Genomic DNA, 19,530 nt, shown 5'->3' with positions numbered 1-19,530 from the left:
ATTTTGAACATGATGATGGAAATAAAGACAGCGGAAATCAAGAAATAGAATCATAAATCAATAAATTTTGATGGACAAACAGCTGCGCATTCGCAAGTTGATCGACACGTTCAAAAAGGAGAAGGAAAAAGTAGATATATGGTCCATTCTTTTCCCCATATGAACTTGCCAAGCAGATGGATTTTCTATTTGCATCTGCATGAATGAAACGTGTTCAGTTTATATTAAATTGGCCTCTAATCGAGGTGAAAGTGACGAGTGAACTTTGAGGAGCCGTTTAAAGCCAGACGTTGGTCCGACTCCGCCCCCCAGTGGCCGACGTGTGTATTAAAGGTAAAAATAGTGTGTTCAGTTCTTGTTATTGAATAATACTTTGGATCGGACTTTATTTATATATATATTTAAGTTTGACTTTATCCAACAGCACTTATTTCACAACCAGTTACAGTTGTCATTGTTTAATATTTGATCATTTTGGGCTTTTTTTTTTTTACATTTTATTAAAGTAATCTCATGAGTCCTTCAACGGCAACAGTGAGGCTGCGACACCTCAGTAGAAAACCCGAGACATAAATATGTAATAAATTGAGCTGTTATTGATGGTTTTACCAATGGTTGAGGGGTACAATGAGGTACCTGGTGTCTTCATGTAGGTGTGAGGGACGGTCATTTAAAAAAATCTGCTTCAAAGGGACGTTCTGCTCTAGCACGTCCTTAACAAAACTTTAAAAATTAAAAATAAAAATCATTTGATACAGCAGATGAGCGGCAGAATTCAGCCCTCGTTCTTATGGATAAAGGAAGAGGACTACTTCCACTAAATGCAGACGTGATTTATTTATTTGTGAATGCATGTCTGAAGCAGCTGCATGTGACTTTAGTGGAGGGGCACATGGCATCAGCAGTAATGAGCTAAAGATTACAAAAGGTTTTCAAAGCTACACACAGCAATACTTTCACTGCTTCTGCTGCCTTAGAGAAGAAAACTTCAAGTGCGTTGACAAACAGACATTTAGAAGTAAAATATCAACTGCCACATTGACAATTAAAGTAAATACACACCCATTTTGGCAGCTGTTTGCATTACATTCAATGCTTTGCCAACTGATGTGATGATTCCCTCCCTGCCTGACAGAACTTGTATCAAGAATGTTTCAGCTGTGCTTATAGCTGCACAGAAAGCTGGACTGAAACACAACCAGCACCTAAAAATGAGTTTGCACATTTATTAACATGTCAGCATAACCCGACATGCAGCCTGATGAACTGAGAGAGAAAACGTTGCATTTCTCAATCAAGCTCAGCTACTTGCTGGCCTCAGAGCTCGCAAGAAACATTAAAAGCAAAGACCTTGGATGGAGGACATCCATTAGGGACAAAGAGAAATACACCTCACAGCGATTGTATTGCAGCCAAGCCAGTTGGCAGCGTTACTCCGGCTGTTCCACAGATCTTTAATGTCGGCCTTCTTGCATTTCCCACATGTTCCAGAGGCAAAACCAATATATCAATTCTGGGAATCAGAATTTCTAATTGGAAAAAAAGTCATTCTGTGGCCTGTGGAGAAGCCAGTGATTTTTACAGTTGTGATCATTTCAGAGGGATTTGGAGCAATTTGTGAGAGTACAACGACATTCACTGTATTTATGCTGATGTGTGTGAGAGGAAGCAGCAGGAAAACACCATAATGCACTGGTTAGGTGGCTCCACAGCGACGTTTGAGAGAACACTCAGAGTACAAGAACACAGTGACCTTGGTGCACTGGAACTGGAACGTTCCACATTACAATCAGCACATTTCACCAGTGTAAGACTGAAGCACTCATTGTGCGACCGTGTGTGTCTAACTTGATTACTACTGCTCTTCTTTACATTCCCCACATCGAGAACATCTCCCAGATCTTTTTAATGTTGCGCAACAGTGTGAGCAGGACGGTCAGGCGGTCCTCTGTCGCTCCCAGACTCCTTCACTTGTTCCAGAACTTCCCCTCAGCGCTCAGCCTCTGGTTCAGTCGACACAGCTGCCTCAGGAAGCCGTCGTTGGGCCCGACCTCTCTTTTCTGTCGAACCGTGGCCAGGGCAGTGTGCACATCCATGTTCTGGCAGAGCATCAAATAGGCTACGACCAGCGTAGGGGAGCGGCTGTAGCCTTCCCTGCAGTGAACATAAACCTTACCTGAAGGAAAAAGGATTCATGAAATCTGAGTCAGGTTTCTGGAGGTTCTAACAGTCCTGAATGAATCAATACAACAATAGCAGGTAGCATTTCACAGAAGAAGTCAGGGACCTTTTCCAGCTTTGTACATGAGGGCCTTCTCGATGAAGTCTGCCGCCTCCGCGAAGTAAACGCTGATGTCAAAGTGGTCCGTGTCGCTGGCCGGTATTCCGTGGTAAACGATGCCCGTGCCGGCGCGTAGAACCCGGCGCCGGTGTTGACGTGCATGAATGAGTTACCCTCGGCGGCGTTCAGGACGTGGGTGACCCCCTGCCGCTTCAGACGCATCACATTCATCGCCACAAACCTACATGAGAGTGACATGAAATACATGTTTTGTCTAATAAAGAAATTCCTTCATTCCTAAATTTGAATGAGCCGGCAACAAACTCGAGACTATTCCATAAACGTGCATCGTTCTATATTTCCTTTACTGGAGAGGGGGGGGCTAGTAATTAATGCATGACTTAGATGTGCTTTCTATGAAATGATGCCGCCTGGTGGTGATAAAGAGAAGCGTTTGAAAGCCTCCACCAGGACATTAATACCGAACTCATGGAATTAACTATAAAGAAGAAGAAGAAAATGACACCAGATGAAGGTAAAAAGCGCAGGCTGGGAGAAACATTATCAGAAGCATCATTCCTTTACCTGCATTTATAAATGCATTAGTTGCATAAGCAAACTGTTCCTTTGGACAACCCCTGGTAAATATCCATATTTTCCACCCAGCCACACTGTGGTGCAGGTTCCTTCAACATTCCTCTTGCAGGTAGGACCTCACAGTTCCAGAATTACCATCAAGTCACAGTTACAGTGCATGTGTCAATGGGCCCCCCGAGTTAAAATAAACCCTTTTAAAATCTAACAGTGAAGGATTATGAAGGATTTGGGGACAGTCTTGCCCTCAGTCCCATGCAGCACTGTTGTGCTCACCTTTCACTGATCACCAAAGTTCAAGAGCGGACCTCTGTTTGCCGCACACACCCACATGCATCAATGTGAAACGCCATGAAAACCCCTGTTGGCTTCTTTATGTAATCAAGCGAGACGGGAGCTAAAGGAGAACGTGCTAATCAAAATGCAGATGAAATCACACAGAGGGTGCTGTGATGGCAAAAGACGGTAAAAGGCAATCATTATTCAAAATGCTTTCTGATTGCTTAAATAACGACAAGGAAGGAAGGAAGGATGAAGAACAAGGAAGAAGAAAACCCAACGGGGGTCTTCTTCCTTGGATATTATTATTATTATTACACAAGTGATCATTTCCAAATTTCACTTTCCACATTTTCTCGTTTGTCTTTCGTTTGTTTAATGATGCTCTTCAGAAGCCCGTGGATTTATTTGTTTTACTTATAATTACTTTCAACACCTCCAACACATTCGTCCATTTTTCCACCTTCTCCCATGATGCCGAGCTCAAGCGCTCAATATACGACAGTGACAGTGTGAATACCGCAGGTAGGAGTCTTCAGAGCGGAGGTGGAGCAGAAGGTCATCCAATATACACTTTTGAGCTACTGCTCACAGTGGAGGAGTCTCCTCTTCTTCTTTCATACTTTACACAAATCAGTTCCACCTGCTGTGGAACCAGCTCCCTGTCCAGGTACAGGAGGCTGACTCCATCTCTACTTTTAAGATCAGACTTAAAACCTTCCTCTGTGAAAAAGCTTATTGTCCGTAATTTTGTAGTTCCAGTTATTATCCTAGAAATAATTATCATACTTAGGGAATCGTCTAATTATTAGGTTAACATCTTAGTTATGCTGCTATAGCCCCCCCGTATTCATCAACAGGTCTAGCCGCCTTTATAGCTGTACGCTGGTCTGCCAACCTCCGACCCTGCTGACCCACTCTACTCTTATAGGGTACAATAACGTATTTCCCTGATCTCTGCCTACTCTCTCCTCTACCTGTCCTCCCCAATTCTCCTCCCCCCTTCTCCTCTCTCTCTTACCAGCCCCCCATCAGCAGGAGGGTCCCCCTACATGAGCCTGGTCCTGCTCAAGGGTTCTTCCTGTTAAAGGGGAGTTTTTCCTTGCCACTGTTGCTTGTCTGGGGTCAGGCCCTGGGATTCTGGAAAGTGCCTAGAAACAATTTTGATTGTAACAGAAGCTATATAAATAAAGATTGATTGATTGATTTAGAGCCATTATTGCACGGCTCTATATTTAAACTGAACAAATCGTTCTATCTTAATGCAGTCTTGTCTGAATGCACGAGTGAAACAACGCTTCTTTTAACTTTTAACTGTACTGACACATCTTGCAGCGCAGTGTCACATCTCCGATGCCTTTTGCTGCTGTGCTTGTTGTAATTGAATTTGGATTTGGCGGCAGCATATCTGCTGCTTCGAGACTAGCGTGCCACATATCACCTCCCACAGGCAGCTAAAAATAGAGCAGACTGAGACAATGTCACTCTTCAACAACAGCAGCACACTTTGAGAGGAGACGATGGAACCGGAGCTGAGGGGCTCAGGCTGTGCTTCCGTCTGTGTTTGTTAAGAAATCTGCTCGAACCTGACGCGTCTGCTCAGTCCAACGCGACATTCTCAGGAGTGAAGGCAGGAGAGAGAGCGCACCGGGGTTGGGAACCCAGAAATACACAGCTATGAGTCACGGCTGGAGCAAGACAGCTTTAAAGTTTCAGCAACACATCTGCTCCCAGAGCCTGAAATACAGAATGAATAAATGATAGATATGATGTCTGGACCTGACTCCTGTGCATGGAAAAAACATTTTTCCCCACAAAATGACTCCTCAAGAGCCAGTTTTTCAGATTGGTCACTCTGGGCTACTCACTGAGGGAATGAATTCAATCCTATAACCTTATTATTTCCACTCAGCCTAATTAAATGTGAGGATTGAGACTCAGCTGATATGAAAGTAGTTAAAAACAGTCGGTAACAATGGCTCACATAATGAAACCAATCACAACAAATATTTGCTTTTTCCTCATAGCAATGTCAGTGCATGGTTTCAAAAACATGTGCTAAACTTTTATTGCCATTTTATTACACTCACAAGAGTAGTTATGCTCTCATAAGTGCATTTAAAGCAACAAAAACCGCATTTTTTCAATATTCATTCATTCAATTCATTCACTATTAGTGTTTACTGCTGTATGGGGGTTATTTTTAACTACTATTTGCAACGAGAGGTTTAAAAAACATCCAATACGCCGCAACATAATAAACTAATTTTATGAGTTCTTATAATTAAAACGCCTATGATTAAAATACACATGCTCTACTGCTTCCTAAATATGTTTCTATTCATAGAAAGGCGCTAATTCTGGAAGGATCTTTTGCTCGGACTGGCTGACCTCATTTGGAGGAGGACAGTTCTAACTGTGAAGAAAACCTGATCAGATCCCTCAGATCCACATCAACAACACTGACTCACGCGTTGCCGACGTAGATCCGCGGATAAACCTCGTGGAAGTGTTTGGTCGGCCAGCTGTAGAAGCCGCTCTCGTCCGTCAGCAGGTCGTTGAGCTGCTGGACGGTCACCTCGAAGCTCGACATGTCGGCTGGCTGAGCTGTTTGGACCCGCTGGTCCTCCTGTTTGTTCTTCATGCTGGAGGATCCGGATCTGTCAGACGGGCGCAGACGGAGAAGCGACGGAGGTGTCGGTTTACAAGAGAGGGGAGGGCTTCAGGATACTGTAAAACTAACGACAACAAATGCAATAATAGTAGAATATCACAGTAAATAGAAATGGCCAATTAGTATCAAATCAACTAAGTTTGGTTGAGCCATCCTGTGTCGAAAATGGATTTACAAATTAAGCAGATGCTCACCGTCTTTATATCCCCACCTCTTGGTTTAGAGAGCACATCTGCCCCACCCTGTCTGCTACCCTTTGGGATGACTTCAGATGAATATGACAATTATCAAAAAACAAAATCCTTCAGCACCCCGACATTCAAAACCGAGACATTTAGGAGGAGGCAATAGCAAGTAAGCATGAGCAAACAGGAGGGAGGTCTTGTTCTATTTGTGCCACTTAGAAGCTCATAAGCTCCTGGTTGGAGTTGATGTTTGGACCATTTAGATGTGAGATATTTTTGGCACCCTATTAAAACATTCCATGTCTTCTTAAGGAACCATGCAGCCACAAACAAGGTCGTTCTAAGGTGCAGTGTCCTTCATGTACAGAACTAAATAAACACAGACCATCAGTGGTTCTGTTAAAACATCTGACACTAGACACAGAAGAAAAATCTAACCAATAAGCTTTGCCAGAAAAGATTTTAATTCACATACACGTAAAGAAGCAAGTTTTCTTTCACGCAAGCATACTTAAAGTGCAAATACGGCAGTTTCTCATTAGACATCATCATTTTTCTGTTTGAGTCACTCTGAGCGAATACTGTAGGCTGAGCAACGACCTTCTGATGAGCTCCTCTCCTCAAACTTAAGAAAGATCAAACTTTTAGCGACTAGCATGGTTGTGCTTAGACACAGGCTAAATGCAGAGCAAAGCCTGCTACTTCCTCTTCAGCACATCTCTGGTACCATGTTTGCCATCCGGCAACGTAGGACTTTGAGGAAGCTGTCAATTTTATGGGAGTCCCGACGGAAGCAGGACAAAAGGAAATGCAAGTTGATGAGTTTGGAGATTTTGTCTTGGCCCAAGTCATTGCCTCCACTGTAGGGCAGAGAGGAGATGGCCTGAGCTGCCTGCCCCATCTGGAAGGGAGGGGAAAGGGTTAAAAGTAGGTTTAAAACCTTGTTTCATTGAACATGCTACACAGATGCATATTCAGAGGGTTGCTTTCAGAACCCACCCTGTCAGAAAGGATGTTCAGACCATCTCCCAGGGTCTGGGAATGCTGCTTCAGCTCCTGGATTTTGTTAGACACGCTGCTCTGAGCCAGCTGAGGCAGGGTCATGGCGGAGGTGGACAGGAACAGCAGAGGGTCGGCCCAGGCATGGAGCAGAGAGCGAGCCAGCGACAACAGGTCCGACTTCTAAGGAACCAATCAGGCACAGAACAAAATGGTCTGATGAATATGCCACAGATACTCTTAATCAGTTCTAGATTTTAGTGAGTGGGGGAGTAAAAGGAGGTAAAGCCCCTCACCGATATTTGGAGCGCTTGCTCCTTGTCCATAGGAGTCTGCAGCGAGGAGGTGTGGCACATGGAGGGGCGGGGGAGGAGCATCCGGCCCACTGGAGGTAGCTGAGAATCCTGGGGAAACAGAAGGTTATCATATATATGACATAAACCTTTTGGGACAAACGCTAAATTGTGAATTTTTGACTGGCTTTGGAGGAGAGTTGATTGTTAATACTTTACATGCCGTGTGGCATAAATACAAAAAGGACACATTTTGCTAATAGTTTTAAGAGTATTTCAATAACTCTTCAAAATGTGGCACAGATTTGTACTGCTGTCTTTATGGGGCCTCTCACCAACACAATAACCTTCACTAGGTTGGCCGTTGGAGCACAGAGGTACTGACCAGATCTTGGGAGAGTATCGTGCTGAGTGAGTGAATCATGTCTGAGTGCTCAGACACTCGATCCAGTAGGTCGCTAGTAGAGACGGTTCCTCGCGCTGTCGCCACCATGCACAACACTGGGGGAGATGAAAAGATGACGCTCGGAAATGGTGTGAGCTTACATGCTCCTTTAAACGCCCCCTTCCCCCCCGGGATTTAACATTTTGAAGTGTAAAAAACACATGTAAAAACAAACAATACGTAAATTACAATCTAAGGCATTCAGCATTATTATCTCACCTGTCACGAGGAGGAGGATGTCACCGGGTTTTCTGTGAGCCATCTCAATTCTGCTGGTACCACAGTGTCAACTGGGCCTTCCTTACCTTGATTTCTGACTTCCTCCATAGTGCCTCCATCTTATAGATGTCTCGCCTTCACTACTTTGGTTATGCAACATGTAATCAGAGTGTGCTCACATCAAACCTGCTTAAACTAGTTCATAATGAGAAACATAGAGATTTGAATGGATGAGGAAGGTTTAAAAGGGTGTGTGTGCATGTGTGTCTGTGTGTGTGTCTGTGTGAAATGGAAAAATGTGCACCCAGATCTTAATTAGACTGGTGAATAAAAGCATTGCTGTCCAGTCAATGTTTCCCAATAGTGCAGACACACATGTCTGAATTCATGATGTTGCTCTTCCATGGTTGATTTACTGGCCGTGATTAAGACTTGATCTCATGTCTTGTCAGGATTCTCATTTTAATCATTTATAGAGGGAAAACTTGTATACCGGAGAATTGTAGACATTGCTGGATGTGCATTTTTGCTATGGGAACCATCTGTGGTGAACCTAGTAAAAGCCCAAACTGTTGATCCAGTTTCTTATCTGTTTTTTTTTTATAGTGTATATTTTACCTGAAAAATGTACAAGCATATGCAAAGTTACTGTGACCACAAACATTATAAAATGGACCAATATTAAAAGTGTTTCGTTATTTATCGATGTATCCCAGTTTGTAAAAAGGCTTCCTCAGCGATAGAAGCCCAGAAAGATGTATACTTACTGTACATGTGAGCTAACGATGGGAGAAAATAGAACAGGAGAAAGTTTCTTCACCCACACGGATGAATATAAAGATTTTTCCAATGTTTGATATAAGATGCAATTTCCTTCATTGCAAGCATGCACACTGTTATATTTAGTTCGTGTTGAATCTTTGTTAGAATCTCTCTCCATTCTTTCTTTCTAATGTATCAGCCAAAATAATTTAATATTAAAGGCTAAGAAATTTTAGTTGGTTTTTTGGCTATTAACGGAAAACCTTCTAAGTTTTGCCGGAACTACTTGTGACAGACGGGAATCTAGGGGAACATTGAGGATATGAATAGCCCCTCAAAGACTGGGCCTCAACCCCATCCAGCAACTTTGGGAAGAGTTGGAGAATAAACTGGACACTTCCATGGTTCATTCATAAGATACAGAAAGATAAGCGTCTGCAGAAACCAAATATTCAAGTTAAAAGGGACGAAAAACAGCAGAATCATCTGATATGATTTGCATGATTCAACAAAAATCCACCCAATCCTGAGATTTCCTGCTCGGCTGGTTATGACTACGCACCACGTTAATATAACTGGTAGCAGTGACAGACAAGATTAAGACAAGATTATTACTTTGAAAGCTAATGAGCCATTTTCTGACATAAATGACACTTCAAATTTAGCATTTAATGTATTTGGATCAGTAGGGAAAAAAGCATCTACATTTTCTACAACCAGACAAAAACCGAGACAGAACAAAACATGCAGAAATCACTCTGACTTGTTGCTTTAAGCATGAAGATGTTCAGAGAGCTTCCTGTCTATTTTGTTACGGCTCCATTCCATGTGTAGATCACTTGGCCTGTGTGTGCTATGTGTGTAGCACATCAGCAGTTTGAGCTGTGTGGCTCTTTGAATGCATGAAATGGGTGTCTGGCCCTGCATTTCTCCATGTATTGGATGCTTTTTTCCACCCAGGCTAGCCGTTCTTCCAGATATTTTTTGTTATTTATCAAACGTCGAGTTTCTATGATCAGTGGGAGGTGACAGTACTCCTCGTTCAGCTTGCTCCACAATTTCTTCAGGCATTCCAAAGTAGCTTGCTGCTCCTCCAATTTTCCCCTCACAATGTTTTCCTTTAGCTCTCTCTCAGCCCTTATTGCAGCTTCTTTATCTTTCTTTTCTTTTTCATTGTGTTTCTGCAGGTAGAGAGGCATAAGCCCATAGTCCTTTCGCTTCACATGTATGGGGCGTCCAAAATTCTCCACAACAACCTTGTCTCCATTTCGGTTGACTGCACACTTAGGTGTCGGCTGTGTTGTTTTATATTCCTTATGTACAGCTTCCTTTACAAAGTCAGACGGTGATTTTAAAGGTAGCTGGGCTATCATGGGTGGAATTGGGGGCTTATTATCATGGGGGGAGTGACGCTCGACGTCTAACTTTTGTAGAGTTCTGTGCTCTGCCGCATGTTTTTTTAGATAGTTACGTGGATCTGGCAACTCTTCATTTGGAGGTCCCATTGTCTTCTTTGCCTGCTTGTTTGCCTTTGCCTCAAGAAGCACAGTCAGTCTGAACTTGGAAACATACCTTGGAGTGCAGGTATGCACTTTTGCATATGGCTTTGCAAGTACTGATATATTATCCATTGCTCAAATATGACAGATTTGTAAAAGAAAATATCACATTTAACAGTAACATAGTTTAATAATCATTTATAAATACCCAGATCATAACCTTAAACTGGCTTTGTTGGACTCATTTAATCTTTAATCTTCTACTAGCTTTGATCCTCTGGTCCTATATAATACATATATGGCTGTCACTGTAGGCTTCATTTCATGAAACCTAAAAATGCAAACAAATTTTGAAAGATTATAGTCCAGATAACAGTGATGCTGCTGACCAGAGAATTTTTGGTGCAGCTACTGGATCATTTTGTGTGTGAATATCTTGATTTAAAAGATGTTTGATGCATTAAATGGATTTGAGAATAAGAGTCGATTATTTTAGGTGCCCTTTTTTGTGCAGTCAAAGGTGGATCTGTGCTATGCTAACACTGATGCAATGGCTGAGCTAACAACCAACTGTTCGGTGAGTAAATTTATATTTGTATCTGCAGCTGCACCAACCCCAACCCCCATGAACTATCTTGTCGGTGATGGCTCAAATGTGATTTGTTATGTTTTAGTGCCCCTCGTGTTTTTTTTTTACGTTTACGATCCCCATATTGTCTCCAGAGACGGGTCTTTTTTCAGTGTATAGAGGGGGAGGCAGCTAGCAGATCAATGGAAGATGCCAACAATTTGTGACAAAATAAAATTGTGCTGATACCAATGTTAGACAATATTATTTCTTTTGTTAAAGTTCAGACACATTGGATAAACCAGGAACGCAACATTTGAGTGAAACAACGATGAAATCATCAGTGATTTTATCATTAACTGCTATAAATACAAATTTAAAAAATAACATAAATAAATCCACACAATTATAATTTAACACCCCTTTTCATGGTTGGTATAGAGATTATAAGTAAATCCTGGGTCAACTGCTAAGGTTCTACCAGAACAGCAAAGTGGATTAAAATGCAACATTTTGGTTTCATAAATTTTTATTGAAAATGGTCTGAAACTCAAAGAACCTTAGTTCAACCTGGATGAATATCATTACAAAAATAACAGCCCAAATGCATTAAATGAACAAAACGTTTACCAGGTGGATCTGGCTCAGTTTCTCTTTCTGTCTACATCTTTTAAAGTGTGTGAAGCCAATGGGCCTCCTCTTACAGAATGTGCAGAGGAGTAATGAAGTGCTGTTCTGTCCAACCACTTAAAAGGATCAGCAAAAACCAGCCTGTCTAGAGTTTCAATTTCTTCTCAGAACGATTGTCATCACACTCAATGCCGGGGGATGGCTCGCCATCTTTGGACTGGATCATCAAGTATTCACACAAAAAAACTAACCTAACCTGTTAAACACAGCCAGAGTAGCGTTCAAAAATCTGTGTTCACTCTTTCAAATCTACATCTTTTCGTCATACATACTAGCAAATTTGGATTTATTTGCCTTTTTCAGTCTACAAAACTCAAAATATCTGAACATTTGTAAAGACTGTGTCTTACCAAAGAACAATTAAAAGGACCTTAAAGCCTCAACAGGTGACAGAGTGATGTCACAGAGCAGCTAAAAAGACAATTTCTTTCTTTCAAAAGTGCATTCACTTCACACCGTAACCACAGTCAAACTCAATATATAATACACACACTTCACATACATGTAACCTGCAAGCTTTAGGCACAGCATTGTAGGCAGCTAAATGAAATAAAGACTTACTTTTACAACTGCAGAGGTACGGGCATATCATTGTTTAGAGCCTAAATGAACAACGTCCTCACTCACAAATGATCTCACCCAGAAGAGCCCTTGAATTATACTCAAAGTAAAGGATCTACAGTAGTGATGGTGTGATAACAAACTAAGGGACCGACACTACTCATTGACTTCACACTTGCAATACCCTGAAACAGTCATTCACGTGCCTCTATTAAAGGGTTTTCCTAGTTCAGGATAATGGAATGTTTGCTTGTCTTTTTTGGATGTTTGAAGGTTGGCCTTGGTGTTTTTTAGCCCTTTTGATGGCCTTATAAACATGTTAAATTAGCTGCATCAGCCATCTCAGAGACACAGTACTCTCCATGTGAAGCTGCTGAGATTTACCACAAGATTTCCCATCAGCCATCTTCCGTTCATCAAGGTGTTACATTAACGTCAGTTAATGCCACTGTTGCTTATTTGTTGTTATTAGCTGTTTGCTGTCTGTTTTGGCAACTGTATACAAACTACTTATACATCAGCCATATATCACCATTGCCCAGAAAGTTGGGCAAAAACACTTTGGCCTATTAAATTATGTTAGTTTTGAAATGTTTTTATCTTCTGAGAATAAAATATTTGAAATAAACATATTAAATATTGTTACTCCAATTTTGTGTGCAACAATAGGCAGAGTAAATAGGACAAAGTGAAAATCAGTCAACTTTTCCTCAGGCACCACAAAACGAGGGAATAGGTTCCCAAATAATAATTATATTAATTTGAATGCACCAATTTGTTGTTTCATTTTCTGTAAACACTTTATGGTCTTGAAAAAACAAAACTAATGTTTAACACAATGAAATCAGCTTCCTTTATTATAATTCACAGTGAATATGTGATTGAAAGACCAGATGGGACTGTACCCACAACATATGTGTTCAGGGAGTCAGTTACTTTTTCTTTCCTTTCCTGCCTGTGCATTTCCTTCTTCTTTTCAACGCTTGTTGGCTGAACTTGGGCACAGCCATCGAGGTGGAGCAATGAGGCCCACCATCCTTCCCATCAGGCAGCTTCCTCTGAACAGTGGAATTCACAGCATATTTCTCTCCTTACACCATTAAAATAACCCATCACATCTCGTTTTGTTGCAGAAACTTTATGAGCCGCTTCACTCATAAAGCTGCAGTAGAACAATAATAAAATGGATATACAGGACTTCTGGTTGATTTGGGGACATGGGTTACGATTACATTTTTGTACATCTTGTCTGCCAATTTTGTCCACCTATATCTGCTGTCACCCTATTCTCAAAATAAAATTATTTCATGTTCATTTTGTGTGTGCATGGGTAAGGGTGTATAATAAAAACATAACTTGTCCAATGCTCAGACTCTAAAAAATCATTCCAGAGAAAGTCAATCAGGTCCACCATTTTGTCAATAACCTGCAATCTCTACAAGGCCAGAGATTTTATTTTTAGCTAATGTAAATTTCCTTGCCATATAATTGAATCATTCAAAACTTACCCGTGTGCCATCTTTTGTGTAGTGCTGAGTAGTGTCACGAAGCACTCAGGCTTCACCACTTTCCTAACAATTGTGTCGAAAAAGATTCAAAGCTTCGAGACTTCAGTGATGGGGACATCTGGTGGACAACCGAAGCCATAGAAAACTCCGAAGAGCACGACTGAAGCACCGGCACTGTTTCAATCCCATGACGCTAATAAAAGTTCATTGTGTGGTCATCCAGGTGTTTTGTTCATTCATACCAAATAATGATTATATTTCCATTAAAATAAAATATGCAGATACTCCCCCCTTACTCTAAAGATAAAGATAATGGTTTGTCATTTGTCTTATGTTTGATTTGGAATGATTTTTCACAGAAGCAGAACAGTTATTTGTCCTCACAAACTCTAGAACGTTGCTTATTGGTGGTACTTGCCATGACACTTGCCAAAATACTCTCACTCTTCAAATCTCTATCTCCTCACAAACCAACAATTTTATTTCCAGAGCGATTTTCTCTTCAAAGAGCACTTGAATTGCTCAGTGCAATGGATGGGGACACGTCAGAATTAGATTTATCTGACAATGATGATGACATCCTGGATGCCAGTTATCAACCCCAACCTCAGGAGCAAAGCAGCACTGAAGATGAGAGCAGTGGTGATGAGTACCCCATCCCACATCCCACTGAACAGAGCAGGGGACGTAAACGTCTCCGTGGCGAAGATAATGGTTAGCCAAGACTTAGTGGATATTTGTTTATTTTTGGGCTGTAGGGCTAAGTAAATGTTTTAGAAGAGTACATAAAGGTACAGCACCATTCAATGTGTCTAGCAAAATGCCAATTTTCAGGTTCAGGCTCTGGCGCGGCCAGATCCAACACTCCCAGGAGTAGTTGCCGAACTCGGCATGAGGCTGAGAGCATGATCGGAATAGCTGGACCCCACTGAACTATGTGGAACAGTACATAGATCACAATTTGATAAAAAACATAGCTGATTGCACCAACGCTGTGTCACTGAGTAGGAGTGGGGACCTACTCAGAACATCAATAGATGAGGTCTACCATTTTTTTGGTGCCTGTATCCTAATGTCCTGTCTCCCATACCCCAAAATAAGGATGTACTGGTCCAGATCCATCAGTGTCACTCCTATAACGGAAAGATTCACTCGGGACAGATTCTTCAGGCTGAGGCAATCCTTAAAAGTCCTAATTGACGACGATGTGCCAGAAGACCTCAGGAAGCGGGACAAATTTTGGAAGGTGCGACCTTTCGTAGATAGGATTTTGCAAGGCTGCAGGTCTCAGGCTCGGCCTGAATCTGTATCCATAGATGAGCAAATGATTCCTTTCACAGGAGCCTGTCCATGTAGGCAGTATTTGCCCATGAAGCCGAACCCTGTTGGCATTAAGAACTTTGTTTGTGCCACAACAGATGACTTTGATCTCTATCAAGGTTCAGCTGCATTGCGCGAACAGGTCGAAGAACCAGAGGGTCTGGGTTTGGGAAGTTTGATTATGGCGTGTCTGTGTAAAACCCTGCATCGTGGCACAAAAGTGTACTGTGACCGGCTCTTCACAAGCATCCAAGGTGCGGAGCAAATGCTGAAGAAGGAGCTGTACATCACTGGTACAGTAATGAAGAACCGAGTCACTGCAGCGGTGCAGAAGTTACCCACAGACAAAACTATGCAAACTTCCGGAAGAGGAACTTCAAAAGAAGTTTCTAGCGAAGATGGACAGTTGTGTGTCGTGAAGTGGTTCGACAACAAACCAGTTCTAATGATCTCAGCTGTTCATGGGACACAGCCTGAAGATACCTGCCAGCGCTGGGATAAGAAACAAAAAAAATATGTGTCTGTCTCCCGACCATGCATTGTTCGGGAGTACAACATCAAAATGGGTGGAGTTGACCTGATCGACAGAATGATCAGTTATTTTCGCATGAGCAGCCGTACCAAGAAGTGGACAATTAGGATGCTCATGCACTTTACAGATCTGGCTTTAGCCAACAGCTGGCTACTGTATCGAAAAGATCTGGCAACGTGTGGGGCACCAAGGAAGAGCATCATGCAGTTCCTGGAGTTTCGCATGGACGTGGCCAGGACCTTCTTGGCCCAGCATCATAGCCAAGAAGAGGATGCAGACTCTCCAGAGCTGTCAGAGGGAGATGATGACTCTTCAGAAAGTAAAAAGCGCCCAGTGATGGCAGTGCCCCATGTGTCTGTCCGCAGGAGGGCTAATGCACATCTCCCAGAGATGGTAAATATGAAGAATGCCGCACGGTGCAGAGCAGCAGGCTGCACAGGGAGAACCCGAGTGCGTTGCGTGACCTGCAAGGTGTTCTTGTGTGTACAAACCGAGCGCAACTGCTTTTTAGAATTTCATAAGTAGCTATGTTTGTATGTGTTAATGTGTTATTATTGTCATTATAGTCTACCCTGTTCAAAAAATGTTCAAAACTATGTTTGTATGTGTTATTACTAATGTGTTATTATTGTAATTACAGTATAATTTGTTGAAAAAATGTTCAAAACTATGTAAATATGTGTTATTAATAATGTGTTATTATTGTCATTATAGTCTACCCTGGTCAAAAAATGTTCAAAACTATGTTTGTATGTGTTATTACTATGTGTTATTATTGTAATTACAGTATAACTTGTTCAAAACACGTTCAAAACTATGTAAATAAAGAGTTTTTCATTCTATTACACAAAAACTGTATTATTGATTTTATTGTGCTTTATGTTAATTCAGACCCAGACCCATTTTAGTCACCCATCATGTAAAAAGATGATGCTTAGTTCTTATACTTATTGGGTTCCAATAAGTCCAAATAGCAAAGAGAAATAAAAATTGCATATCAAAACAAGAGCGTGGGTCTTAGGATAGAGTCTAACATAGGTCATTTTTATGCAGTATTTTTGAGGACTGGGGTAGTAGCGAAACAATTTGACATTACGTTTGTAAGGAGGTTTTAAGATAGGAATAACTTTGGCTGTTTCATTCTGCTTGGAAATATTCTCGTTTGTAGAGTCATAACAAACACTACTCAGCACTACACAAAAGATGGCACACGGGTAAGTTTTGATTGATTCAATTATTTGGCAAGGAAATTTACATTAGCTAAAAATAAAATCTCTGGCCTTGTAGAGATTGCAGGTTTTTGACAAAATGGTGGACCTGATTGACTTTCTCTGGAATGATTTTTTAGAGTCTGAGCATTGGACAAGTTATGTTTTTATTATACACCCTTACCCATGCACACAAAAATGAACATGAAATAATTTTATTTTGAGAATAGGGTGACAGCAGATATAGGTGGACAAAATTGGCAGACAAGATGTACAAAAATGTAATCGTAACCCATGTCCCCAAATCAACCAGAAGTCCTGTATATCCATTTTATTATTGTTCTACTGCAGCTTTATGAGTGAAGCGGCTCATAAAGTTTCTGCAACAAAACGAGAAATGATGGGTTATTTTAATGGTGTAAGGAGAGAAATATCAGGCATTGTATATCTTTGGATACAGTTGTGAGGGTGGCTTAGTCCTTTGGTAAGTGGGGCACTGTGCAGTGAGGGGAAGCTTAAGGTGATCAATGATACTGAAGACGACCCTAATAAATTGCTTGATAATTAATAATGGCTCCAACTTGTCATGAGATCAGTGTTTCCCTAGAGTTTTTGTACTCCATTTTGATTTAAAGGAGACTTCTCCTAATCTTTTTTCTTCTCTCTTCTAACATATCAGCTACCAACATTGGTGTCCATATCCATCCGCATACGAGCACAACATAGTGGAAATTGGAAGCATACTCTTTTCCAGACAAACCAATTATCTGGTGCTGTCCATTCTGGGAGAGGGTACATTTGGCAAAGTAGTCAAATGTATAAGACTCAAAGACAACAAGACTGTGGCAGTCAAAGTCATAAAGAAAGAAGAAGATTACTATGATTGTGTAGAGGATGAAGTAAGTAATAATAACTTTTGTTCCTATTTGCACTTGTATATGGTTTAATTAAGGTGAACCTTGATATTTGTCTCTTAGATACAAGCCCTGCTAAAGCTTAAAAATCTGGATCCAGAAATATGCAACGTTGTCCAGATTCACGCAGCCTTTTTTGACAGAGGATATTTCTGCTTCGTCTTTGAGTACCTGGACAAAAGTCTCTTTGACTACATGGTGGAGAACGATTTTCGTCCTCTGCCTCTAGAGGGAATCCGATTAATTGTCCAACAGGTATGTCTCGCTGCACTTCCTTTTTCATCAATAGCCCCTTGGTCTAATGTTGAAAAAGTATTGTGAAAGTGTTTTATTCGCTTTAAGCTTGCAGTTGCACTTCAATCTCTGAGGAGTGTGGGACTAACACACTGTGATATAAAGCTGGACAATATTATGCTAGTGGACCATGAAAAGCAACCCTTCAGAATCAAACTTATCGACTTTGGTCTTGCAGACGTTGCATCCAGTATACCACAGGGCTCAGTTATACAGGCCCTCTCTTACAGGTAATTATTTTTGCAAATGTTTAAAATCATGGAAATCTACAGTATAAATAACCAAGTGTAAAAAGCAAAGTAACACCCTTTTATAGGTCTCCAGAGGTCCTTTTGGGTCTTCCGTTGACAGAGGCTGTCGACATGTGGTCTCTGGGCTGTGTGGTTGGAGAGTTACACCTTGGGGATCGGCTCTTTGATGGCAACAATGAGTATGACATGGTAAGTATATTTGTAGTTTACTTCATTCTTTTCTTTGAACTTTTCTGTAACGTAAACTTTTTTTTGGTGAATATTGTGACGTGGTGTTTTCTTTACCCACAGATGAGGAGCATTGTGGAACTATTAGGTCAACCTCCGAATCGAATGCTAGATGCAGGCATAAAAACTAATCAATACTTTAAGAAAAGCTTGTGCCCATGGAATCGATCATGGAAACTAAAGGTATGTGTGGTAGTTTGTCCAAGATATTTCGTACGGACTCTCATTTTTTCCCCAAATGAATAGGTAGGAATGTTTATTTTGTTATCCTTAACTCATTTTCTGTTATCTGTTTAGACACACCTCAAACAGAACAGCAGTGATAAGCTTCTGGATTCTCTGGATGACCTTTTAAGCGTAAGTTTCTCCAGTTTTAATTTGTTATTCACACCAATGTAACAACACTTTCTGTATAGCGTAAAGAATATATTTACAGGGTAATTAGCTACTTTAAATCACTTTTTATTGTTCCAGGCCTTCCGCACTAAAGGCTGCGAAAATCCAGACCTCAGTCTGTTTGTTGACATGTTAAAGAAAATGCTTGACCTTGATCCTGCTACGCGCATTACCCCAGCTCAACTGTTGCAACATGGTTTTCTGACAAACACTGAGTAAGTCTACACAAAGATCATTCGTTTCAGTCCTAAAACCCTTGATTTATCCATTTGAAAAAATTGCAGGATCTCAGATAATTTTTTAAGTCAAGTATTTGTTGTCTTGAAGGGTGGGGACTACCTGTAAAGAGCCAGAGGTTACTGCCAGCAAGAAAATGGACAGTCTTTACAGTCGCAGTGTGAAAGCACCCAGCACAACCAAGCAAGCCACCCTAAAACAGGGCAGAAAAGAAAGCATGACTATAAAGATGATGACCCAACTTGTCACGACTCCAAGCGGCCTAAAATTCAGTCAAGGGTGACACCAAGGAAGGACACACAAATGAATGCTGTGAATTCCACTGTTCAGAGGAAGCTGCCTGATGGGAAGGATGGTGGGCCTCATTGCTCCACCTCGATGGCTGTGCCCAAGTTCAGCCAACAAGCTTTGAAAAGAAGAAGGAAATGCACAGGCAGGAAAGGAAAGAAAAAGTAACTGACTCCCTGAACACATATGTTGTGGGTACAGTCCCATCTGGTCTTTCAATCACATATTCACCCTGAATTATAATAAAGGAAGCTGATTTCATTATGTTCAACATTAGTTCTGTTTTTTCAAGACCATAAAGTGTT

The 19,530-nt window shown here is 41.2% G+C and overlaps 2 protein-coding genes, 1 long non-coding RNA gene and 1 pseudogene across 3 annotated transcripts; 1 reads left to right on the top strand and 3 right to left on the bottom strand.

Annotated features, from left to right (window-relative positions):
* Nucleotides 1-818: 818 nt before the first annotated feature.
* Nucleotides 819-6,387, bottom strand: LOC130515211 (dual specificity protein phosphatase 3-like; annotated as a pseudogene).
* A 67-nt stretch (nucleotides 6,388-6,454) lies between these two features.
* Nucleotides 6,455-8,111, bottom strand: prl (prolactin). Its single transcript, XM_057015357.1, has 5 exons — nucleotides 7,970-8,111; nucleotides 7,691-7,806; nucleotides 7,309-7,416; nucleotides 7,013-7,195; nucleotides 6,455-6,914 (listed from the first exon to the last, which is right to left on the bottom strand). Exons 1-5 carry the CDS (start codon nucleotides 8,010-8,012, stop codon nucleotides 6,723-6,725), a joined length of 642 nt encoding a protein of 213 aa, XP_056871337.1. The 5' UTR covers nucleotides 8,013-8,111; the 3' UTR covers nucleotides 6,455-6,722.
* Nucleotides 8,112-9,379: 1,268 nt separating this feature from the next.
* On the bottom strand, nucleotides 9,380-12,439 carry LOC130515212 (enkurin-like). Its single transcript, XM_057015359.1, has one exon. It carries the CDS (start codon nucleotides 10,360-10,362, stop codon nucleotides 9,601-9,603), a length of 762 nt encoding a protein of 253 aa, XP_056871339.1. The 5' UTR covers nucleotides 10,363-12,439; the 3' UTR covers nucleotides 9,380-9,600.
* A 6,200-nt stretch (nucleotides 12,440-18,639) lies between these two features.
* Nucleotides 18,640-19,486, top strand: LOC130515213 (uncharacterized). The gene is made up of 2 exons (XR_008947170.1): nucleotides 18,640-18,915; nucleotides 19,028-19,486. It is a non-coding gene; the product is annotated as an uncharacterized LOC130515213 (long non-coding RNA).
* The last annotated feature ends 44 nt before the right edge of the window (nucleotides 19,487-19,530 follow it).

Source organism: Takifugu flavidus, chromosome 18 (genome assembly GCF_003711565.1).
Source record: "Takifugu flavidus isolate HTHZ2018 chromosome 18, ASM371156v2, whole genome shotgun sequence".
Classification (NCBI taxonomy): Eukaryota; Metazoa; Chordata; class Actinopteri; order Tetraodontiformes; family Tetraodontidae; genus Takifugu; species Takifugu flavidus.
This window is presented reverse-complemented; position numbering and strand designations above follow the sequence as displayed.